Source organism: Athalia rosae, chromosome 3 (assembly GCF_917208135.1).
Source record: "Athalia rosae chromosome 3, iyAthRosa1.1, whole genome shotgun sequence".
NCBI classification, from domain to species: domain Eukaryota; kingdom Metazoa; phylum Arthropoda; class Insecta; order Hymenoptera; family Athaliidae; genus Athalia; species Athalia rosae.
The window spans coordinates 7018827-7044512 of NC_064028.1; the positions used below are offsets into that span (position 1 = coordinate 7018827).

Here is a 25686-nt window from a genome sequence, read left to right on the forward strand (position 1 = left end):
GCGCGACGCAAAAAACCTCGCAAAAAAACACTCGAGTAGTTTAAGGGCGGCGCGACCGTCACACCGTCGTAGGTGGGTACGCCACGCTGTTCCAAATAGATCGCCGTTTTTCCGCTTCTGTTTATTCCAAAAAAAAAAAAAAAAAAATCGCTGATCTGTCCCGAAAAAGGGTAGTGACGTACGGTCCGGTTGAAATAAAAAAAAAAAGAAGGAGATTCTTTACGCCCAGAGTGTCGGAAGCATCTACGTTATATCCGAACGTGGAGATGCTCGCGTCTTCGACTCGGTTAATTATTTATCAGTCGAGTGGTTCAGCTGCGAGTGTTGAAACGTTTTTGGAAACGAGGGTCGTCGTCTCGGTCGCCCTCACCCTCGTGTACGTACAGAATTTTCTGGTTTAGCCGGTGGTACTCCGCTCACGTAGTCTTGTAATAATCACAGCGAACGGCCGGCTTATAAATTTATAAGAGACGCTCAACGCCCACGTTCGTGAAATATACTTTGGTGGAAGAAAAAAAAAAAAAAACGAAGTACCGGTTGTTGTCGGTAGACTCTCCGGTGTCGCGGTGGATTCGTCATTACAGAAGTGTTGAGCTGTGTCGATGCGATTGCAGGAAGTGTCGAAAGATTTATTAAGATTTCGTATGGACGACCACGTCACGCGGACGTATCGAGCTTTACGTGTCTCACCTGTCAATTGCAGGCGTTGCGGTCGACGTACGTCGAGTTTCGGCGTCCGATTCACCCTTTTTTCCCACCATTGTTTTCACCGGTATTTAATACCGGGAAGAATTTCAGCGGCAGCGGGACGAACGCCCCCGGAGCGATAGCTTTCTTTTTATCATCGGAGTTATTTTTCCTTCTCGATTCGGGGTTTGAATAATAAATCTTATCGGGAATAAGCGTCGGTCCTCGGCGTAACGGTCGTACGGAGGCCGGCGCTCAGAGGGTGCGGGGTAAAAACGCAGCGATTTCGGTGCATCGAAGCGATGGAGCGAATTTTACTTCGGTGATCCGGAAACTTGCATCGCACCGTTGCGACGGCCGGCCGGCTAACCCGAAGAACTACGATCGCCGGGATTTAAGACTCTCATAAATCCGCTTAGCTACCCTAAAACCTCCGCCGGGGTCGGTGGTCAGCGGCTTTTACCAGATTGTGCGTCGCTAACATCCCCGCGGTGTTCCCTCCGTCTCCCTTTTCTTCTCTATTTCTTCTCTCTCACACGGAGTTTAGCGGCACTTCGAGTTCCTTTTCTCTTCTGATAACTTACACGTAACGCGTCCCCCTTCTTTCTCTCCTAATTCCTTTTTTCTCTCTTGAGATTTCCAACTATAAGCGAACCCACCGCGCTCAAATCCGATCGCCTTTGTCTTGCGGGGGATGGAGCGACTCGCGGCGAGGTTGCCCCCGATCTCCTACATCACCCGCGCTTATTACAATACCCGCGGTGTCTCCGTAATTCGTTGTAAGGTCTATCCTCCTCCAAAGCTGCAACTGTAAGCTTTCACCCCGCAGCAAACCGCCGAAACCGTTCCCCCTCGACGCAAACGAAGTTATACATTAAACATAGCGATATACGCGGTACCTATACGCGAGAGGATTTTCCTGGGGGATAGCGAGCGTTCGCCCTCCTCCGTCGCGCTCCACTCAAAGACGTAAGACGCGGAGTAGGCGTATACAGCGAATCCTCGGCTACTTTCGGGATTAACTATTTAATACAGCTATCGCCGTTCCCTGAATCATTGATGAATCGCGTCGGTCGGTTCTTAAAAATCGTGTTACTCCGGCCGCAACGAAATGGGGAATTTATCGAGCATTCTTATTGCACGAAAACGATCGTTCGCGCAACACCGCTCCGTGATCTTCAAAGCTTTCTCCCTTTCTCTTCCCTTTGATGATTACGCCCGACTGTAATACAGTTTCCTTCCTCCCTTTTTTTTTTTTTCTTTTTCTTTACTCTATTTTTCCTCTCTCGCGAACGTCTTCGCCCCTTTGCACGGATTTTACGGTCCGATAAATCTTTGTCTACAGTTTGAATGATGATACCGAGTCGGCGCGCGGCAGTGTTTCGAAGAAATAGGCCGCTGCTCAGCAATATAGCGAATCGGTAGACGCGGATGCTTACGGGGATAATATACCTGAGGATATAGGTATAGGGCGGAAAACGTCCCGACGCCCCGTAATATTAGGTATTTGAACGAAGCGGCGCGCGTTTCAGACCATCACGCGACGATGTATACGTGTACCTACATTTAATACGCGAAAGGCTACAAAACCGAACGTAGCGTCGCGCCGTCGACAGATGCGCCCGTATCTATCCATCCCCATCTGATATTTATCGCGTGTCACGTGCATTACGTACGTACGTACATACACCGAGGGTATACCTACACCGGTTCCTCGCTACTCCCCGAATCGCGGGGACTTGATCACCGCTTCGCCGTCGGCAAATACAAAAGCTTCCGTTTGATCGGACGATCGGTATACATATATTTGATATTTGACATTCGCTGACGTCCCCTACCACCCCGTGCGCACACAGTCCCACCCACCCCTGCGTTCCCCCCGTTCCCCCTACGTCGTTCGAATGTCCGACCGTGCGTCCCGATGTCGAAATGTTTCAATTTCTGCGGATTCCTGTTATTTTTACCAAAATTAAGGAATTCGAATCTCCTCTCTGAGACGTTCGGTGTTATTTCGATGTTACAGAGGGAGGCGACGCAGCGAGATGTGGAGCGAGAACGACGTCAACGAATGGAGGCAGAAGCTCGGGTCCGCGAAGCTACCGCTGAAGCGGAACGCGCACGCACCAGGGTGCATCATCTTCAGCGTGAACTTGTCAGGTGAGAATTCGAATTGGATCGTGAGCCGCCGTTTTTGAAGTCGAACGAAAAACGGAGCGAGAATGAAAGTCCGGAGGTTGTAACCGACCACCTGCGGGTCGGTTCGGGGATATTACCATTTTTGCCCTTTGGCTTCTCGCCGTTGAGAAAGTTCTACTCTTCCCTTACGGAAACGGAAGTAATATTTCACCTACGACTGACCGATAAAGAAACGCGTCCCGCGATGTCGGCCGAGTATAACCGCCGCGGGCTTATAGCCGCCGGTATTATATGGGAGCGACTGTATAGGTATATATATAGGGTATAAATAACGCGCCCACCTCACCCCTCCACCGACCACCCTCCTACTTTTCATCCCTCTACAAGCAATAACCACCGGATTCAAAGGTAAATCACCGATATTGGACGTTCGACGATACACGAGAACACCTATTACCCGACGAACCGTGCGAATGAATTTCGAATGACGGATGTCATTCGGCGACAACTTGGACGGACGTTTTAGAGACGGCGGTCGTCGAATCACGGACGCTAAAGAACAGTTTCACTTTCATTTTCGGTCGTTCTTCTCGTCATCTGTTTTCGTAGAGCCGACGATATCGCGGCGCGACTCGCTCCTCTTATTAAAGGTGAGAGATCGTCACCCCCCCCCCGCCCATGAGCAATGGGGGGGTTTTTTGACCCGTGTTGAATTCTTCACGGAGACGTGATCCCGGTACGTGCGAACGGTTCGGTTATAAAATCCCGCCCTCTCACCCCCGTCTCGTTTTCCTTTCCCGTTCCTTCCTTTCCCTTTCCTTATCCCGTACGTACACCTTTTCCACGGAAAGTCGGGAAGCAATCACTCAACGTACAACGTGCCACTTGTTCGACGATTCGTGTCACGTGTCAAAGAACCACGCTGCACTTTGCCAAAGAGATTTCATGCGATGTGTACGGTGGTATACGCGGACGTGTTGTACGTGAACGTGAAACAGCAGCGAGAACGAAGAAAACTTTCGTGTTGAAAAATCGCTGTAATCGCCCTTCGCTTAGTTCCGTGTCACTTCTAATAATAATCATCGTCGTCATCATCATCATCATCATCATCGTTATCATTTTTCCAAGGAAATGGAGCTGTTTGGAAAAATACTAGTCGAGGATACGTGCTTTCCAGAGTCGACGGTAGATTCGAGATTTGATATGAAAATATCGCTGCGGAGTCGCGTAAGTGAATAAGATTTTAGAAGTATTCGATGTGGAAGTTCAGTTTTCCACCCTCGCCTGATCGTCGTTACTCGAGTTTTTCTTGGCTACGAAAGAAGAAGTTGGGCGAGGGATGAAAAAGCTGCGTCCCGTTAAGCTCCTATGCAAAGCCACGGTTATAGATTACATCTCGCGCATTGTGCGTCGGTAAACAAAAACAAACTAATGTACGTCTCACATGTCCACCGGCCATAACACGCCCGATGATTTGCATGAGAATTGCACTTTGCCGGGACACGTAATCATCGGTGCCTTTTTTTTTTTTTTTTGTCTTCATTCCAATTTTCTTTCGGGCGTCGTCGCTTCCAGTTCTTCCACTTTCTCTCCCTTCTATTTCCTCATTTCAGTCTACTCTACGTCGACCCCTTTGATACGCTCTGAGGTACCCATTCTTCCGTTCGTTTGTTTTCACCCCTTTCTATATATATATATCTATTATTATTCCTAACCATGGGCCATACCTACCGTACACCCCTGTTTCGTCTTTGGATGCGTTTCACTGCGCTTCTACGATCAAAATTACTTTGCCCTATAGGAGAGAGCGCGCGGGAGCTGGGAGCATGGAATTAAACGACTCCGCGGCTCATTTTAGACTCGCGATAATACAAAGGAACTTAATTAACGAATAGATACAGAGCCGAGGAGATACAAACCGCGGAAATTTAATGCGCGCGTTTCTCCCCTCGTGCTCCGCTTCCAGCTTCGGTAGGAATTGGGTTGGATTGATTCGACCGCGCGTTTTATTCTCGACGAGAAATGGTCACCCTTCGTACCATTCTTCCGTTTCGATCCGAGCGGTTCTGTCGTCGGGCCTTGCGGGTATCCGGCGGAAGCGAAGGCTACGCGGAAAAAGTTCAATCCGCAAAAAACGACGACGAATAGTTGAAAGGGTTTAATGCGGGGGTTCGAGTGCGTACTCGATTCGACTCGGCGGCTCGCGGCATTCCATTTGACGGATAGCCCGATGAATTTTGCAATATCCTCACAGGTTTCGGGTGGTCAGTTCGCGAAATACGTAAAATCGTTTTTACGTAAAATACTCAAGCCGATACACACCGTGACCACGGGAAATTCCACCGCCAATTATTTGGCTCCGCGGAATTTAATTTACGCATTTTCGAACGCCCCTCCTCAAGCCCCGGGGCTGAGCGATGAAATCTTTCTCGAAGTTTTTGCATTATTTTTGCAAAAAAGTTATTTCGCTGTTGGTCGTACGGAGCACCGAACGACTCTGGCGATGAATAGAAAACGAAAACGAAAAATAGAAACTTCGAACGTCCCGTAAATGCGACGTTTACACCCATCGCGTGTATGGGACGTTCGAATAAAAAATCATCGGTAACATCGCTTGATAGTAAATGACAGTTGTTAACGAGACTGCTCCACCCGCCCTATCAATTAACGATGTGTTCCTCGTGTCTCCCCATTTTTTTAAACGGAACTCGTTTCTCTCATTGTCATTTCACGGGACTAACAAAGGTCTGAATCCACGCCAATATGCAACGGATACGCGAGCGCAGCTGTGATGTGCCATCCACATATAGGTATATATCGGTGTACATTTATCGTCTATATCGTATGATAGCTTTTGAAAATTCTACATTTTTGATAGAAAAAAAAAAACTATTTTGATTTATTCTTACGTATTTTTATCTCAGGAATTTCAATCCGAAAGTCAAATTGATCCGTCTATAAAATTGATCGAGTTATCGCCATTTTTTCGTTTTTCGGAGCAAAAAAAATCAAACTTTTTCCACAGATCTTATTCGTAGTGCATCAGAAAGTGTTATTCATAAACTGTGTAAAATCATCGGCGATCACGTTAAGCCGAGAAATTTATTCTCCGCATCTCCTCATCAGGATAACACCGAATAATCTGGCAATCTTCGTCGAGTTTACTTTTACCTTATCCAACCGTAGGTATAGTGAAGCAAAAATTAATTTGGTAATGCCCTCGGCCCGGTCTCGGGGCGCTAACGAGCCGAGAACATAGGGTTGATATATTTCTTGAAAGAGAGATAACTGGCCAAGTTTATATACCTATGTAGAACTACGGGAGGAACGTAATTCCTGACACGCGAACATCATACCCGTTGACGGGTGGGCGTATATCCATTTTATATATATATATATATATAGCGGTATGTACATCTGTGTACGAACAATTTCGTAAAATATATACGCACAGAGGTGTGCGTTCACGTACCAATGTGTGCAACACGATATACTCACCGGTTTATATCCTGCATCCTCCTAATTATGTTCTCGCGGGAAAGGGCGCCGCGCTAACTTCGTTTTCATGCTCGTAAAACATTTACCCGCAACTTTTACTTTCTTTCCTCACTTTCTTCCCTCTTTCACGACCTGTGTCGATGAATACCTCCGTGTTTCGTACGCCGACGATCCCTTATTTTTAGCGAACGAAGATTACAGGATGAATTTTTTCGTAGTTCACCTCACATTACCCTAAAAACGTTCATGATAGAAATTGAAAGTATGTCGCGTGCAGATGTAAGTTGGTTCAACCCGACCTCCACCTTTTTTCTTTTCTCCTCGCTTTCGTACCGTCAATCGGCGACATACCTATAGGATTATTTTCCTCCCCGAACACCAAGTTTCAATACCGGTCGCTCCGAAGCAGCTAGTGAAAGAATGAGAATGAGGAAAAACTCCCCGACTATCAGACGACGTTCCGTTGTAGTAGGTAAGAGGAAAAGAAAACTCGAAAAAAAAAAGAAAAAAATCAGAAAGGAAAAAATTGAAGAATAGTCGTCGTGCGATCGACCCATGTACAGGGGGGGAGGGTGGTTGTAACTACAACGAAGATTTTGCTTCCGGAGAAGGCCGACTACCACACCGGCTGCCGTATCCACCGTGCAGTAATATAGCTATTGAGAGTTCAATCAAACACGCTGGCGTTGCTATCGAGAGAAGGAGGGAGGGGAAAAAAAAAGGGGGATGTTTCCGACGTGATACAGGGCTTCGTATATATTCTATATATCCATAGATAGAGACTCGCGACGTCGACGTGGAATGTCCTCCTGGTCGTCGTTACGTAGGAATATATCTGACTCTCGTTCGGCTCCTGCCGTTGCTGTCGACGGAAATGACAGTCTGCGCAGACTTCCAATAAAGCACTCGCAGCGGGACCCGCGAGTATAGATATATTGTATGTGCAGGTATTACATGTACATATATGTATATACATATACGTATGTATACCGATATTTATTTGTACGGATACACGTATTATCCGGCGGTAAGATGTCCCTGAAATATTTTCTCCAAACACCCTATATCGCTCGTATATACGGCTTTTTTCGCACTCCTGCGATTTTTCAATATCCATATTGCCGGTTCGCGATTTCTCGAATCGACGCGAATAAATCACCGGTTCACGTGGTCCGCAACGAAATGAAATTTCCAAATTCTTTCGCCGCGTACTCCTTCGATCAACTTACACGCCCTTCGCCCCCGCATCAAAAGAATCCCGACACCGTCGTCACGAGGTATAATTGACCGGTTGTTTTACACGATGCGTTACATCGCTCTCTGTAACCGGATGCTACGTCGCGACGCTCGACGACGTGAATGAATAATCGGCGGTGCTGTAGCGGCGTTGTACCGCGGATAGGTATATCGAACGTTGCACGTTCGGACGGACGGTGAGTTCGGTTAGTCATACAAGTCGATTGGAGGGATTCCGGCGTGTGTACGAACGTCGCACACGCGCAAATACCTCGATACGGGCGTGCGAATACATGCACGCTCCAACGAGCTATGCTTCTAACGCATCTATGCGTATAGAAATCCGTAATATATTCTACGTCCAGCGTCCCCCTCCTCCCCCTTTCCCCTTCCCCCTTCCCCACCCCCTCCTCGCCACCCCCGCCTGAATTAGCCCCTTTGAATGGGTAGCGCGAGACGCGACGTCGACGATTCGATCGACGTGCCGCCGCTGCAACGTAAACGCATCGATTACGAGCCTATTCCGTTCGTCGAGTGAACCAGGTGAACAGAGAGAGAGAGAGACTCGCCGATATTCAACGAGTATCCGTGTCCTGTACGTGGCGTATTATATGATCGCGTTCGCGGATACCGTCCGGCTACCTCCGATCGTAATTAATCATTTGCGCAAACATCGTAGCGAAATCGTCGCTAGTTAAGCCGTGCAATCTAGTCGAACCGTCACGTCTGCCGTTCGTTACAGGTGCAGGTACCTACCTACGTACGTACGTACGTACGGAGGCTATCGGAGCGATGAATTGCTGCAGAGTCCTGCGTTGATTGGCTAAATCGAACCATTGTCCCTTCCCTATAGTGTAATTAACGCTGGTTATCGGTGTGTGCGTATATAATCAACGTCTACGCGGGGGTAGCAGCTGTTGTATTTATTCATGAGTCAATTGCGCGAATGCGGATCAAGTGTGAATAAGGCGTGTACGTGGTTGAAAATTTTTCTTCTTTTTTTTTTTTTGTTTGGCGAGAATAACGTGATTATTGATTATGGTAAACTCGCACCCCTTGAAATAGTGTTCAAATTTCTATAGCTCGTATATTACATGTATATAAGCGAATATGTAAATTTTTTCTCTTTTCTCGGAGAACGGGGAGTTTTCGCGGTCGCGTATAGTTATACGACGTATAGGCGAGTACCTTAAGTACGGCGGGCTCGTTCGTTCGTTCGTTCTTCCCCTAAAATTATGTGGTAGGTACCTAGCGGGTAATTAATAACGCCGAGGTAACGCCTGGCGCGCGAATTATTCCAGCGGTAGCATAACTGTACCCAGCTACCAACTTTCAACCTTATACCGCCAACGTCCGACGACAACTAAAACGCAATTTAGAGGCGAACGATAGTTTAATTATGCCGCCACGTAATAGGTTAGACCATCCGCCAAATAAATTGCACAATTTTGATTACGCCGGGGTAGCGGCAGCTGGTCTACCCCGTCCTCGACGTAGCTCTTCTCCTCGTTCTCCGCAAATTTCGTTTTTTTTTTTTTAAGTAAAATTAGAAATCCAACGACGCGGTATCGGAACGATTCGAATCGACGTGTAAAATCAGCGCGAGATGAGCGACGAAGATTGTACAAAAATGAGGTATAATTCTCATCGGGGTACCTAGGGAGGTGGTTTTCTGCGTAAACCGTTTAGTGCGCTAATTCCGAAAATTTATCTAACCAATTACCGTCCCGAGCAATTTCACTTAGGAACTGGGTATAGCTGATGCGACCGGGCCGTAGCGCGTTTTCGTGCAGGGTATGAGTTATATTTATTCTTACGGGGGAAAGGGGGGGTAGGGTACGAAAGTAATTGTCTGCGCCGCCCACTAACCCGATTCCGGAACTCATCAGCTGCGCTGACGATAAGACGAAATTATTCCTCTTGTTTTATTTCGTTAGCTCTCCTCGCTGGTTTTTTTTTTCTTTTTTTACCTTTTTTACACACCCAACGAGGGAGAAAAGTCCGGAGGTGAAGGAAGCGAGAACGCGATAGGGTGTATTTTTCTTCTATTTTTCTTTTATTTTTTTTCCATTTTTTTCTGTAACAGACGCGCAAAAGCTGCGGGCGATATTTATTTCTCTTCGTCTCATCGACTCAGTGCGATTCCACGATTTTCCCGAGATCGCGTCGCCTCGACCGGTGTCCCCGTTTCAAATTATTCCCTCTCAGCGACGCTGACACTTTACGACGGTCAGTTACTAGCTGCTCCGCTGCAGTGGCAGCTATTTCATTGTATTAGCCAAATACGGCATCGTTTATTACATGCTTTATGGGGATTGTCATCGTGAACAGAGGAGGACGAGGGGGGAGAGGTGAGGGAAACGCGCGGCGTAGAGTCGGTCCCGGAGAATATGCGGGAACTGCTGCAGGAAGACCGAGGGACGCCCACGTTTATTACGCTGACATAAACGCGTTGCGCTATAACCGAGCCGCGGATACCGGGTACCTACGTGATATTAGCGTAGACGAAGAACGCGGAGTCCGGAGGGGAGGGTGGATGGATGAGAAAAAAAAAAAAAAAAAATTTACCGAATTCTTTCACATCCCTACGCGAGGAGTATAATTCTTCCGCTCCGCGCCGTCTGATTTCTGGCCCTCCGGGTCTGGCGAAAATTTTTCGTTTTACGACGAGTGGAAAATACAAGAAATCCCATACATCGCGTGCATCATTGTCGAAAATTTGGTAATATTTATTTATTCGTATCTTTATTGTATTCGGGAGTTATCGCGTGAGCGAACTTTTCGTTACTTGTGTGAAGTATATTATCGTGATTCTTGGTTTTATAGAGATTTTAATGTACGGCGTGTCCGAGTGTATAATACATATATTTATTCAACAGTCGTGAAAATTTTATATTATACCTAAAATCCCTACCCTTCTACCTATAGTTGTTTTATTTACTCGCCTACGCTGACGTATAACTCGGTGTGATTAGAAACTTATAACACCGAAATTGATCCTTGACACGCATCAATTCCGGTGGTAGAGCTACTTTAGTCGATCGCATAAAACGTCTCACGATTCCATTCTTCCTACAACCCCCCCGCTGCTACGGTACGACGCTATTGAGCTATTCCTTAGGAAGTCTGCACCCGACGTTCTATCTATACTCCAGAATGTTACGAAGGAATAATACGCCCATCAAAAGTTTCGGAGAGAAATTATTCGACGTAGAAATTAATCGTCTCAAAAGTATTTATCGTCCTCCTCTCGTTCCTCGGAGACGAATTAAACTGCAGCCGGGTATATCTCTTTCTTTCTCTCTCTCTCCTCGCTCCGTCTCTCTTTCATTATACGCACAAATATTAAGTAGCGATAAATTTTCTCTCATAATCTCCCGATGCGAACGGTGCGCGTCCCTCGAGTAATCGGAAACAATACCGTAAAACCCGTTGTTGAAAATCGTCGAAAAAAAGGAGAGAAAATGAGAAAAAAAAAAAAAGGTGGGCCGTATATAAATTATCGTCATCATTGCTATTAACGTTATTCCATAGTTCGGAGTCGAAGTTTCCGGGTCTAGCTTTTATTTCGCGCAGGAAAAATAGAGTTCCGATCCGCCCCTCGCCGCCCGCACGTTCGTCATATCGTGGTACGCGAGTTGCAGTAACCCAGTTTACAGAGAACGGTTTGTTTTCACGAGGCAAACACACACGCGGGACGAAGCGAACTCTTTGGCGCCAGACGTCGCGGCGCCCCGCGATACCGAAGAAGAGAAAAACTGGTACAACCGGGGCTACTACGTGCCCCCGATTTCTTCCAGCGCTCTTTTCATCCCCCTCAGGGGTGAAACCAAACCCTGGAAAAATCACCTCTTGGAACCCACCCGCTCATCGCTGACTCCGTGCCGTATTCTCCATTTGAATTCCAAGTTTTTTTTTCCTCCGACCAGTAGCTCCGTCGTACTTACGAACCGACGACTCCTTCCAGAACCGGAGGTCCCGAGGGACTTCCTGTCGTCTGCCGTAAGACCGCTATCAACCATTCCTGCGATTCACTGGCGGGGGAGGGAAAAAAAAAAAAAATTTAATTACGAAATCAGAAGACCATTTTCATAGGACGTTTCACAAATGACAATCACCGCGGAAATTCAGAATATATTTCATTGCTTTTATCGGGAATAGATACGATGTGGTGTGTATATCGTGTATAGAAACTCGTAGGTTTTGCATATAGAGAAATAGATAGGTACTTACGTCGTACGTATACATATATATCTGTATAAAAAAAATACCTTGGTCTGGGTCTGGGTTTCCTATCTCCGGCGTTATATGGTGCGGTAAAAGTTTGATTGAGTAGACCGTTTGGCGCCGAGACAGAATTCTCCTTCCATTTTAGGATCGTGTAGCTATACGGCGTATAACCGTATATATTCACAACCGCGATACAACGAAGTAGATATACACAACGCGGGTAATATCAAGGAAAAATTCTCTCCCTCTCTCTCCGAGTCCATTTTCACAAACGAAATACCTGCCAAGTGAAAAACAATGCGATATAACGGGAGATTTGAAATACGGTTGGGATTGACGTTTTATTCGTACAACGCTTGTGAAAGAAAAAAAAAAAAAACAACAAAAAATAAAAAAGAATTCACCGATCGAAAAATAAATGTGGAGAGATTTTCGAAGCGTGGGAATTATCGCGAGAATTGAAGAGTTCGCTTCCTGAGCGAACCGGTAATTGCTTTTTTTGGTTTTTTTTTTCTAGTTTCGACAAAGTTGTACGGGGTTGTCGCGGGTTGATACCAGGTATTACGAAGATCGTATTTCAGGGCAATATGGTCTTGAATCATTATAATCGAGTTCGGTCTGCAATAGTTGTAAATCATAGTGGAACGGTTAGTTCGAACGTTGGAGCTGGCCATGTGCGGAGGGGGAATTGGTTCTACGAGGGGTCGTTATTACCGCTATGGATGGTGCCGTTGGATTCTGCACGTCGCAACTTCTTTCGAAATTGATTGTACCTACTTACCTTGCACCCCGTCCGACCACCCGCCGTACTTTCCTCTCCGCGCGTTTTCTTCATCTTTCCTTCCTGGCGTTGGGAGTGAAAAAATTTTACAAGCCAAACGGCGAACGCGGGACATTGCCGGACGCGTTACTCGCACTCGATTTGATCAATTTTCCATGCACCGATCGGACGGCGGTTTCGATAAATAAAATTTTCCACGCCTTCTCCAACCGCGTTCCCCTTATCCGGATCCGAGTCCGATAAAATCTCGTTTTCGGATTAATTTCGAGTCACGTGACGGTCGGCTATTAAAAAAATTTTCAATTCATTTTCCCGACAACAGCACGCTTATTGTCAGTTCGACCCGTATATCTCGTCATCGATCGCTTGAAAATTATTACTCGCGATTAAATCTGCTCTCCTTCGAATTCGCCCTATTCGAGTTGGAAACTCTCTACGAGGCGAGGCGAGGGAAAACTAAATTTTCCAAGCGCATCGCAGACGTCGAACTCCTCACGTCGGTGGCGTTAGTCAAAGCTCTCGCGTACGCGTGCTAGGCGTGTAACCTTAAACCGGGAATTTCCAAGGTTTAGTTAGCCGAGATCGACTTAAGCTAGCTCGCGAGCTCCGCCGCGACTCCCGCTCTCTCCCGCGTCTATCGTATTCAGTTTCCCAAAGAGGCTTTTCTCCGGGACTCTCCTCGAGCGCGCGGTGTCGGTATAGCGAAAGAAAGCGTTCTCGGAGTAGCTACGACGGTAGGAAGAAAGGAAACAAGGAATAAACAGGAAAGGGGGCCCTCCTGACGAGCCACTCGACTGTTTGCGCTTATGATTGCTGTTTGCCCCCCCCGACATTGTTCCCAGCCCTTTCCGAGCTCTCGGGCTTAATTTATGCAGGATCGGAATCTCCGCTAGGGCACCGAACGCAAACGTAGCCGAGGCATTCCTTATTTCTCGAGCTATCTACCCCTCGTATTCTCCCGCTATGCAGCCGCTCTCTCTCGTTTCTTTTTTCTCCTACCGAGCTTTGACTTCGTAAAGCTCTCCCGCGCGATGTTGTTATTGCGTCAGCGGGACGGGTACTGCGTACACCCTCGTTCCTCGCGACTCTCGAAAGTTTCGCGGTATTTTTTTTTTTTTTTCTCATCCCATCCCGCCGCGACTCCCGGTGGAAACCACTGCCTCTACCTCCAGGGATTAACTTCGGGTTACTTTTAATCAACCGCTTTGAAACAAGGGAACTCTCCTCTACGCCCCGCCAAAAACTTCGAGTACCCACCCCGCTCGAGGTGGGTGCTTTTCGATCCGTGATAATTATACACCTCTTCTCGCATCCGATGAGATAAGAATCGAGCGACGCTATCGTACGTGCGTCGTTCGTTCTTCGGGTGAAATTAGTCGGAGTACCGCGGACCTCGAACATCTCGTTGACCGATCGAAACGATCTTGATACCTCGCGAAGGCGCGCGGGCTTTCGTCTGACGGGGTCGAATCCTCCGAAGACCTGCGAATACCTCCGGATCGGGAATATCGTCGAATCCCTCGGGACCTCGTCGAGTCAGGTGGTTGTAACGGTTGGCAACAATACTAAATGCTAATTATCGCGCGAACGTTAGACGTGACCAAGGGCGTTGCCAGGCGGCAAGAAAGGGTTCTTCGAGCGGGAAATCAGCGGCTTTATGTATATCCGCCGTTCAAACGGGATAAGACGGATCGAGGACGAAGCTCCTGTACATTAAATCGGAGGATCTGCCGAGAGTCAGCTACTCACTCGCTGCCAAACTTGAGAGCACCTTATCAACGGGAATATATCGCTAATTAGTCATTATATTCAAACTCCCTAGGTACGCGACGAGGAGCTTTCAACCAGTTCCGACTCTCATCAACGTCGCTTCCTCGGATTCCCTCGAGGCTCTATTAATTATACAATAAATGTGCAAATTATCCGACGTACCTATACATCGATGTTATAATTCTTGGGTTTATGTACCTTGCAATATACACTCGGGGCATGCCGTATAATTTTAGCATTTCATTAGACGTGCGAATAATTGCAACTGCCGCAGACCAGACTGCAGCGCGTAGCGTCGCAGCGTCGTGTATCGTGGAACAAAATCTTACGTGGGTACCGCGTGTCAACAGAAATTAAATATCGCCTTTTTCGTATCCACGCTTCTGCCGCCGCCTCGACGTCGCGACGTCTCAGGCAATGAGCTAAGGTCACCCAAAGACGCTACGTGCGGGCGGTCTATTGTCATTTACGTAACATATCGTAATACGTACGACGTCGTGTTTCAGAAAAGGTTGCGAAGAGTTTGCGGCGCGGTGAATTTTATAAATTCGTAACTTTTTTTTGTCCCGTCGTATTTACGAATGCGTAGCTATGTCTGGATATTTTTTTTTTTGTTTTTTTCACCGCAATAACCCTCAAAAATTATACGCCTCACTCCGTAAATAACTCGGATCGTATAAACAATGTCCCGAATTAGATATCCCCACCGAATATTCGGGGTTCGTTACATACGCTCTCGCGGGAAACAAATAAACATTGCCCATGGGGCACTAGATTGCGTATATATATATATATATATATACATTTCATTAAAATCATCCAATGTAATAGAAAACCCTTTTCCGAAGATTTATCGGTCCGGCGTACCTATCCATCAATCGAATTTCTTTTTCAGGATGGAGGAATCTGCCAGAGGAATTCTACAGCAGAAACAACGAGCGGAACAGCTGAAGCAAGAAAAAACAGCCCTCACTTTATCCTACGAGGTGAGATTATCGAAGGAGTGAAAAAAAAAAAAAAAAAAAAAACACATTTCCTATACTATAGAATCGCTGAATGGGGTACCTGTGGATAATTGCACCCGTAGATAACGCGAATGTAAAAAATATACCATTGGCGGGTAAAGCGTAGTTAAAGAAATGAAGTAAATTGCCTATGCGTATTCGAGTACAGCGAGCTTTCCTGCACCTCTGCGGCATTGCCACTCGGTGCAATTACGTGCTGCCGGTGCAGCGGCAGCGGCACAACGAAGCGACAAGAGTAGCTAGTTTTACCGTAACAAAGTGATGGGGAGGGGGGGATGTTTCGTACCGGTGGCGAACGTTTTAATTGAGTCGTAATTGAAGCGTTTAATTAAATCTTTTGAAAGAAAATAACGCTGTATACGTGGCGGTTAGAGCGTTATCAACACCTCCGTAGAAGCCACGCGACGCTTACGTCTCACAAAGCTACGAGCGTTGACTACCAAACCGTCCTCGGGGTTTCGCTTCATCCAATAAAGCGTCCGAGTCCATCCCCCCCTTCGAACCGTCCCGATCCTCCTTTACTATTAACCACTTACCCCTCTCGTTTACCTTCTCAGCGTATCCGTCAACCCTTTTTGCCTTCATTTTTTCCGTCACCCTCTCCGTCGCACACCCCCGGCTTGACCATCCCTGGGACGACGGTTAATCAACGTCTTCGTGGAACGCTAAGCCACCCCCCCATCGGACATGGAGAAGTGAGACGTCTCGTGAGACCATTGAATCGCAGACTCGATAATCTCACGTGTTACATAATGTGATCTCCACGTACACACACCTGTTCCTTGGTGGAGGGGAGGGGAGGGGGGGAACGCGGATTTGCACCTGACGTTTATATCCTGAATAACAAAAGCTCGATGTGGTTGGCAAAGATCGTCGAATCTTGGGAATTGCCATCGTGTAAATTACGTCTTACCGATCGTCGTACCGCGATTAATATTCGTCGTAGAGAGACACGGAGTCACCGCGCGTAATTCTGCATGTTTCACAGGATACGGGCGTAAGGGGGTTTTTCAATTAAATCTGCGAACGTTTTCATAGCTTAATACCATACCGAGCACATAATTCGCCCGGTATAGTTTCCTGTAAGGAGGCGCATTCCGTTTATCAAGCGAAGCACGTAGAGCTCGCCGTTTGCCCCCACGGAACTTGTAAATGAAATCCTGTCATCGGCTCCGCGTGCGATATGCGGGTATAGGTGTATGGGAAAATACGTGGATAATGTAATACATATATATATATATATATATATATCCGCGTAGGCGCGTACCCCTCTAGGTACGCGAGGCTTACGGCGATCGAACTTAATGTCGCGCGAGGACAATGCTCCACGTTAACGGGGCGTTAAGCGCTCGGCTACGTAACGCTACCGAATGCGTAATAAATTTATGCTATCGCAGTTCACGCGCGGTTTGACACCAAAAGAGTCGTAATTCTGGCGAACGCCGGCGTGTTTCGTCGCCGCGCTCGCTCCTGAAATACCTACGTCCCCTCGCGCCCTGGACGAAACCCGGCTATCCCAAATCTCGTTAATTTCTTATCGAGCTATTTCGGGCTCGAAAATTTGACGTTTTCCATATTTCAGAACCCGGCCAGCCTCCTCCCCTGTGCAGAAAAGGAAAGAAACTTTCACATTCACGATTACTAAGCTTTGCGATTTCTCCTCCCTCGCCGATAGCTGCACCCCGCTAAAATCGATACCTAATCAAGTGTACGTGAAATGATGATATTTCACAAATCACCGACGGGGATCAGCGTGTTTCAATTAAGATTTTGCCGAAGGGAGGGAATACGTGGCACGATAGGTGTGAGAAAAAAGCGAAAAAGAAAAAACCGGATCGCGGAACCGACGGTTTGAATTCTCTCGAAGTGCATCAATATGTCGCGACTGCCGCGTTGCTGCTGCCGCCGCCGCCGCTCCATAGAGTCGAACGAGGTGCGGGGGCGGTTTTCAGGGGTTTCGGGCTCCCCTTTCCTCCGAGAAGACATTAGCGAGGGCTGCGAGTTCGGCTCGGTTCGTACGCCTGTTATAAATCAGGCACACGCTTCTACTATTAGCACCCCTGTCTCTGACAGCTTCGTACCCTAATTTAACGCTAACCGTCTTTCTCCTAATAACGCGCGAGTTGCACCGTTATTACAGTTAACAGTGGTGCTACTGCTACCGCTGCTGCAGCAAGTGCAGAATATATATATATATATATACACATATATATTACCCAGAACATTACCATCCACCACTTACCGGGAGACACGAAAACTCTTTCAAACCGGGGGGAGGAAAAAAGGCAGGGCAAGCGATGCGCTCCGCTCCCTACCGTGTTTATGGTTTTCGGAACATAGTTGTTGTTTTTTTTTTTTTTTCATTTTTCAACGTCCACGTATCGCGTATTGTGCGCGCGCTCTGTTTCGTTGCGTCGAGTGCATTAGAATTTGAAGCGTATAAGTATAAAGGGATATCAGAAAACTGAATGATATTTATCGGTTTCAAGGCCCGAGTGCACCAGTACCAGGCTCAAATTTCAAAATTACAATTGGAGAGCGAATCCCTACGGGGTCAGTTGAGGGGTTTGGAAGCTGCTTGCGCGGGAGAAGTTCATGCCGCTCTCGTAGCGAGACTAGCTACACTGGAGACCGAACACGCTGCTTTGGCGCGGGACGCCGATGCTCAACGTCGACAGTACGAGCGATGCCTGGATGACGTCGCCAACCAGGTCGTCCGTGCCCTCCTATCCCAAAAGGTTCATTCCCCCTTTTATTCTTCGTGTTCCTAAATTCGATTTTTAGTCCGACAATTTTTTTTTCATTCGCCCCCCACCCTCGCAATTTCCAGCGATTCTTCGGGGCTTGAAAAGAAGGGTCGTGAAATATAATCGGATATCCCGCGCGTTTCAGGGTCTGAAGGAAGAGATCGGAGCGTTGCAGAGGCGTATAAGGGAGTTGGAAGCTCAGAATCGTGCGCTCTCCGGACTTCTTGCTCAGGCGACGAGTCCCGGAAGTCCCACGGACTTGATCCACGGTATCCTCGAGGCGGGACCGGCAGCCCTGGTCGCTGCTCTGAGCCTGGACACGGCCTGGGTACCGCTTTCGAGACCCAGATCTCTCAATCTTCAAATTCCCGTCATGGCTACGGCCAAGTGTCGCCGGGCCAGGCCGCTGGGTGAGTCGTCGAAATAATCGAAGCGTCGGAGAGTATTCGGTACTTCGAACGAACAAGCCCGGAATGAGCTCGGATTTTTTCCAGGTCAAAAGCCCTCCGAAGAGGAGGGCAGCGAGAGCCCGGAAAGCGGCAACAGGGACGAAGGTTACTCGACGATGTCGAGCGACGTCCAGGGCGAAGGGACCCGTCAGGAACCCGCCCGAGGTCTCGAAGACCTCAAGGAAGCGACCGACGAAACGGAGGCCGACGTATCTCCCGACGCGCGCTTAGTAACCCTTGACGCCGGTAATCCCGACGTACTTTTTCTTCCGCTGAATTTAACCGTGGGCATAAATCCCAGGCACAGCTATCCACCGACCAAAGACCTCCTGCCTTATCAGCATGTCATGAGGAGTTTCTCTGACAGCCATCTCTGCCTAAAACTTACCACCACTGCGAGCCTGTCACCCTACAACATCGCGAGTCCCGCCGGATCTTCCGTACTTCTGGTTGAAGAGGAGGGCTGGGACGCCGAATACGTTCAGCAGTGGTTGAGGTACAGATCGCTCGAAATTTTTCTCCCGATCCTCTTCCCGAACAAAGAGATTCTGAAACATCTTCCTTTGATGTTTTCTTTTTGTTTTTTTTTTTCCTCGTCTACAGACTGGACGACACGCGGAGCGCCCAGCAGCATCGCGATCTTTTAGAATTGGAGTACGACAGAGCCGAGCTCGAGGATTGGAGCTTTTCGCTGTCGACGGAGGATCTCGTCCAGGCGGACGCAACGTGGAAGGAGCCGGCAATAACGCCGGCATTACCAGCAATCAAGGAACAGAATCCTTTGGAACTCGAGGAGGATGCGAACGAGTGTTTATGGAACGGAGCTAGTTATCTCGCGGACAGAGCCGGCGGCGAACTGGTGAGTTGGCATTTTTTTCGCCCTCATTTCTCCATTCCACACAGCACAACCGGATGAGGAAAAATGAATTTCCCTCAGGTCGCACTGCTCATGGACGCGAGGGCCAGCGGACCTTGGCCCTACGCTTCTAGTCCAGGCGCTTCGTGGAGCAGCGAGGAGGGGGCGATGGAAAATTCCAGCAAAAGATCGTCCGCGGCTCTATCGGGGTGCAGCGATGATCCCGACTCTCCGTCGGTGGGGACCGACTTCACCAGGGATTTTTACAGACTCGTGAAATTCGAGAGCACCAAAAGTTTGGCCAGCACCTCTTCGAGGGGTGGAAGACCCCCGGACAGGGAACAAGCCCTTCAGAACGTTCTGTCCTTTATAGCCGAACAGCAAATGTACCTAGCGGAACTTCCGCATCGGTGTCAAGACGCCGCTACGGACCCACCGCCCCTCGAAGGTCGGTAGAGTCGACGCGATTCGTTGTTTCGCGAACGCGTTTCACAGGGGAGTGAAAATCATCTGAAAACCAATTTTTCCATTCTTCTTATACAGCGATCGCAGTATGCGTCGGAAGTCAAAACGAACGAATTTCGGAAACAGTTGCAGCGGAACTGCAGGCGAGCGCTATCGATCACGAGAACAGCGGAAATGAAAATCTTTCGGAAATGGAGCCCGTCGACGATCTGTTGGAGCAGATCAACGTCCCTCCCCTTGCTCCGGACGAACGAATGATCAGTGCCGTTGCGTGTAACGGCGGTATATCGTACACGACCGTCGCGCCTTCGGAACTTCTCGGAGCAGTACCAGAAGAAGACGAAGAAGCTGCGACGTCGTCCACCCCTAGCACCGTTGTGAGTCCAAAACTTAAAAATATTTCACTTAGTCGGAGTAATTTGAATAGAAAAAAAAAAAAAATGAAGCAGCAGTCTCTGATTCGCGCGTTAATATTTCAGGTCAGCCCGGCCAGGGCCCCGCTTCTGGTCGAGGGGAGGGACCGGACGTTGAGTTTTCACGAGAGAGCGACTTCAAAGGATGTTATCGATGAGCTCAACAGAATGATACGGAAGGGTGAAGAGCACCCAACGTCCCAAGACGCCGCTCACGCGGTCCTAGAGAAACTCGATCTCGCCTGCTGCTGTCCCACCGGTTGGGTGCACGTAGAACGAGACATCGATTTCACCGATCCAAAGGTTCGTGAAAAATTAATTTCCCCCCCCCCCCCCCCAAACGGTAATTAGGACGTGAAAATATTCAATCGGGATAATACCGAAACAATGTTCGCTGTTTTTCTCGCACAGGCGAGGGCAAATTTATTGGATGTAATGTTGGCGAGCAGCGAAAGTTCCTCGGCGACGTCGAGCAGCGGATCCGCGGGTAGCGATTCGGGGGACGAACCACCAGACTACCGTCATCTTCACAGGCTACATCGATACCGACGTCAAAAGAAAGGTAATTATCGGCTCGAGAAATTGTTTACCTAATTTAATCGCTTCGCTGCATCCCACCACCTCGTACGATATTTCTACGCCTGATAATTTTACACGCGCTTTTTCTCTCACGATAACTCTATACACGAATAGTTGATCTGCATTTTTTGTCGTTCCCACATCACTCGCTATTTTTCTTCAATGTTCGATCAACGAGCGTTCACTTCGTGGTGGAAGCTTGTTTATTTCATTTTTTTTTTTTTTTTCATTCAAATATTCCAACGTATTTGTACGAAAGCTTCTTCACTCCGAGGGAAGTATTTTCGAATCGAAAACTTCCCGAGCTCAAGTATACCTGGACACACCTTTGATTGTGAAAGAGAATAAAAAGCTGAAAGATAAAGATGGATTCAGGTAGCTGCTCTCGCTGTACATAGCCACTCGTATTTTCTGTTCAGATGGTAGCTCCTGCGCGCTCTGCTTTGATTGTCACAAGAAAAGCTACGTAGTTCGGCTTAGTGATGATCAGTTTCTCTAACTATCGATGAGTAATGAATGGATCGATTCAATATCGTTGCGAAAAATATGCGGTGAAAAAAAGAAATTATTCAAATTTCGTTTTTGTCCGGATCAGGTATTTACTTTTCATTTCCGTCGCATAATTTGCGTTCTCCTCAGTATTACGATAAACTAACAAATTTTAACAATCCGTTAAACGGAGACGTAACGAATCAATCCTATTCACAACTTTTCCCATCTTCGTTCTATAACGTGCTCCCCGAATCCTAGACTAGAAACTACGCGGATGAATTTTTAAATATCATCCCTTACAACCTGCCGCACCACTTTCCACACCTGAAACGAAATCAACCACGTATCTATAGTTACATCTCCGTGTAATCATTGACTGTGGATTTTTCGGTGAGGGTTGATTCTGTCACCTGTCGAGAATTGGCTTTTAAAATAACAATTAACGATCTCTTTGATAATATCGTTCCCGTTGAATCTCGTGTAACGGAAATCGAAGATCTAAAATCTAGGAGAGAGAGAGAGAAAGAGAGAGAGAAAAAAACGAGAAAGAGAGTTAGTTGAAAGGCTAAGCCGAGCTACCCTGTGTCTGCTAGAGCCGGTATAGGAGAGCAAGTGGTCTGAGGCATGTTGACCTGCTGCTTGGTTTCCCAGCCTCCGCTGCCCAGGCGCACCGGGTACTCCGGTTACCGTCCGCGTGGGGTGCTTCGAGGCCTTCGATCATCGGTCGTGACGACTTCTTCGTTCGTTATGGGGAAAAGGAACGCGAAGCGGTAGCGACATTCGACTTCTTGAACGAGATCGCTGTTTCGTCACCGGCCCCATCGCCCACCGATTCGAACGCCAGCCTCATGGACTCGATGGTAGATTCCCCGGTAGACAACGACTGCAACCTGATGAAACTATCGCCCTTATAGTGAAGCGTTATCGTAAGATTTTGTCAACGCGGTAAGAAACCCTCGGCAAAGTTCACGCATTAGTTATAAATTAATATTAAATAGAAACAAAACAAGAAAAACAAAAAGTCGAATGAAAAGATACGGTCCTCTTGAAGGAGGAATTCGGATGACGAAAGAGAAGTATCGATTTTCGTAGTGTAAAAATCGGTGAATTTTTTCGAATTACGACGTAGACTGATAAAATTTTGACGAGGGAACCCGCCCCGCGTGACATTTGAATTTATAATTCCGGGGGTATACGAGTATAAATTATGTTTGTTAATATATTGCCAATTCGAAAGAGAATTTTTTTTTTTTGATTATTATTTATTTCTATTCTCTTTTATTTTTATTCCATCCGAGAACAATGTGAAATTATTTCATCATATTCTTTTCCCCGTTAGTTTTTTCATTTGTATATACCTTGAACAATGTCGATGTTATAAAAAGTCAATCTTCTCATCAAGAAATACGTTAATCCGTGCGATATTACAATTGGCTATAATCAAATATATTTGTAAATAAATTATGCAATATCTGACTTCGATCTAATTATAAATTGAAACCACGGCTATGATTGATTTCTCTGTACTCCAGGCCTCGTCGTACGATCCACGTAGCGTTCGTTCGTATTTCTCCCCCATCTGATCCATTCATCAGGTTTTCCACTAACGATACTTTTGCATTTTTAGAATAACGATGATAACGATAACACAATACGACAGAACGCATACGAAACAACGAAATACAATATATGATTGATAATTTCGCAATCATACCGATCAAGTCTTCCTGCGCGTGTATTGTTTTCATTCCTATTACTATATACATCGTTATTACTGTGTGTAAATAATTATTACCTGCCCAAAATAATCTGCCGATGATTAACATGAAACGAACGCTTTACATATCTCGTGGATCGCACATGAAATACGTGGCAATTTCGATTGAATTTCTTTTTTGTTCGGTACTCCTATCCACGTATACATAATCTATACCGAACGAAACTTGGAAATAGAACATGGCTTCCACGCGACATGAGACACACACGCGTATACAACCCACGTAACTTTCGTAATTTCTATACTGAAATTTTGGTATCAGCTCTGCCAAAGTCTGTAAGTAAAAGAGTGAAACAACAAATAAAATAAAATAAAATAAAATAAATATACCTACTATATCACAGGGTAGAATTTAAAAACGAATTATTATTCATTGGAAAGAATTGAAGTCCACAATTTGAATGTTGCATGAGGTTCTGCAGATCTTCTAATTATGACGACGTACTATCGATACCAAACTTCCAAAAAATATGATTATAACTTATACGTAATCAGAAAATCCGTTGAACGCCCACTATTTTTTACCCCATGCATAAGACGTATAGATAAAATGTATAGTTTCTGCAGCAAAATCGAATTTCAAATTCAACCTTCCAAAACTGAGCTTAGAAAGAAAAAATATATTTAAAAATAATATATGAATATATACGTTTATAATTATACGAATAGAATGTAATGAATATCGTAATTCTGAAGGGTTGCAGATTTTATAATGAAAGAAATAAAGAAAAATCGAAAAAAATAAGACAAAAAATAAAACGAACGAGCTGGGGTTCGATTTTCGCCAAACAATATTTCAACCATCGACTATAATCGGATCAAATAACTAACAGTTGGAACGTCATTTTTACTTTTTCCCCTCAATCTTCTATTACGTTTCCTTTATTTTTGGATTTTCCCCAAGACTGCCGCACTCGTACAATAGGCGAGAGTCATGGTGAGAATTAACACGATGATATCGATGCAAAATTGAGAAATTATTCCCCTTACCAGAAGACTAAGAATCAGACGTAACAACAACAAATTGTATGATAACAACAGGAGTAATAAATGATAGTATTAATATTAGCAGCAGTAATAATGAAAAATAATGATCATGATAATTACTATAAATTAATATCATTACACACGTATAGTCGATGGCGTCGTCGCGTCGCGTCGTACCGATTTTAATTCGGTGATACCCTAATAACGATATATGAATGAAAGGAAAAAAAAAGTAAAGGAAAAGAATACAAAAACGCAAAAAAGTCATTGTATTTCAACGTAACAAAGTATATATCACATATATATATATATATTGTTATGTCTTTAGATATATCGTAGTGAATTATGATACGTAGAAATCTGGGACGTGTTTCTTGACGAGAACCTAATAACGTACTATAAAATATAATATCACTCGTACGTACATATGTATAGTTATAAAACACGAGGCTCGAGTCCGACTAAATTGCAGCTGTATAAGGACGCCAAAATTTCATTCATTGTTAGATCTTATAGCATGATTGGTACACACACACACACACAAACTCGTCATACGATACTGTCGGATATCGAGAAAAATAAAATTAAAAAATGAATTAAAAAAGAATCAGTAATCGAGATGAAAGCAACCGCAAGTCAGGTATTTAATTTATCTATATAATAGTGAAGATTATGTATTGTAATAATAATCATTATGTGCGGGTTCGACATATGCGTATAGGGAGTTCTGAAAACTTCAATGATACATGACGAACGTCCAGAAGCGGAAAACTCAATACGTTATCAAAATAAAATGCAAAGTCAAACGAAAGAAGAGAAAAAAGAAAATAACCGATGTATATCCTATAGTAATCAGCACTTGTACGAATATTATTACTAATTACTATTATTATCATTATCATTATCATTATCATTATTATTATTAGCGGCAATTCATTATGATATTCCGACCGAAGAGCACAGCATGCATACATACAATTGCTCTGCAGAATCAAGGTACACACAAAAAGGAAGGAAAAAACAAAAAAGAAATGAAACACAATATATCATCATTGTACATAGAATGTATTATATTAGCTGTATACGAGATATGAAGTAGATGTAAGTTATCTATCTTCTCTTGAACTTAATAAACAATAATGACAATATACATACCTATATAATGACGATAACGAGGACGTTACTATTCATTACTTTTTACAGATCTTCAAATAATAATTGATCGAATTATTATAGGGATGGAATATATTTATTCGATAAGAAGAAAAATACAACTTGGATGACACGGTGGTTATACTCTTAAAATAATTTTATTTGAAATATATACGTAACGTATAAAGTTTTTTTTTTTTGTTTGCTTATTTTCAGTATCATCTTTGTTTTCATGGTTTTTTCTTGCGTTTTTTCGCCTTGACTTATTTGTTCGAGTTTTATATATTCTTATTGCGAAATACCTGGATATTGTATTTTATTGTTGTTATTTTTTGTAATTCATGTACATATTCAACAGTTACAATAACTCGTTTCTAACTCTATTAAACAAGTGCAGGTGTGCAAG

The 25686-nt window shown here is 45.6% G+C and overlaps 1 protein-coding gene across 8 annotated transcripts in view; it reads left to right on the forward strand.

The window, feature by feature from the left end:
- The window catches only part of LOC105687724, a 163807-nt gene that overhangs the window by 117287 nt on the left and 20834 nt on the right, over positions 1-25686 (forward strand). For 3 of the 8 annotated variants that reach the window (XM_048652434.1, XM_012403576.3, XM_048652440.1), the window contains 11 exons: positions 2711-2844; positions 15234-15324; positions 17853-18101; positions 18256-18520; positions 18605-19055; positions 19163-19418; positions 19497-19863; positions 19959-20257; positions 20360-20596; positions 20705-20855; positions 22016-25632. In XM_048652434.1, the coding sequence (XP_048508391.1) occupies positions 2711-2844; positions 15234-15324; positions 17853-18101; positions 18256-18520; positions 18605-19055; positions 19163-19418; positions 19497-19863; positions 19959-20257; positions 20360-20596; positions 20705-20855; positions 22016-22278 (2763 nt within the window). In that variant the 3' untranslated portion in view covers positions 22279-25632. Of the gene's footprint in view, positions 1-2710; positions 2845-15233; positions 15325-17852; positions 18102-18255; positions 18521-18604; positions 19056-19162; positions 19419-19496; positions 19864-19958; positions 20258-20359; positions 20597-20704; positions 20856-21291; positions 25633-25686 lie in introns of those variants that run through there. The other 5 variants (XM_048652436.1, XM_048652439.1, XM_048652435.1 and 2 more) reach the window with 4 other exon arrangements.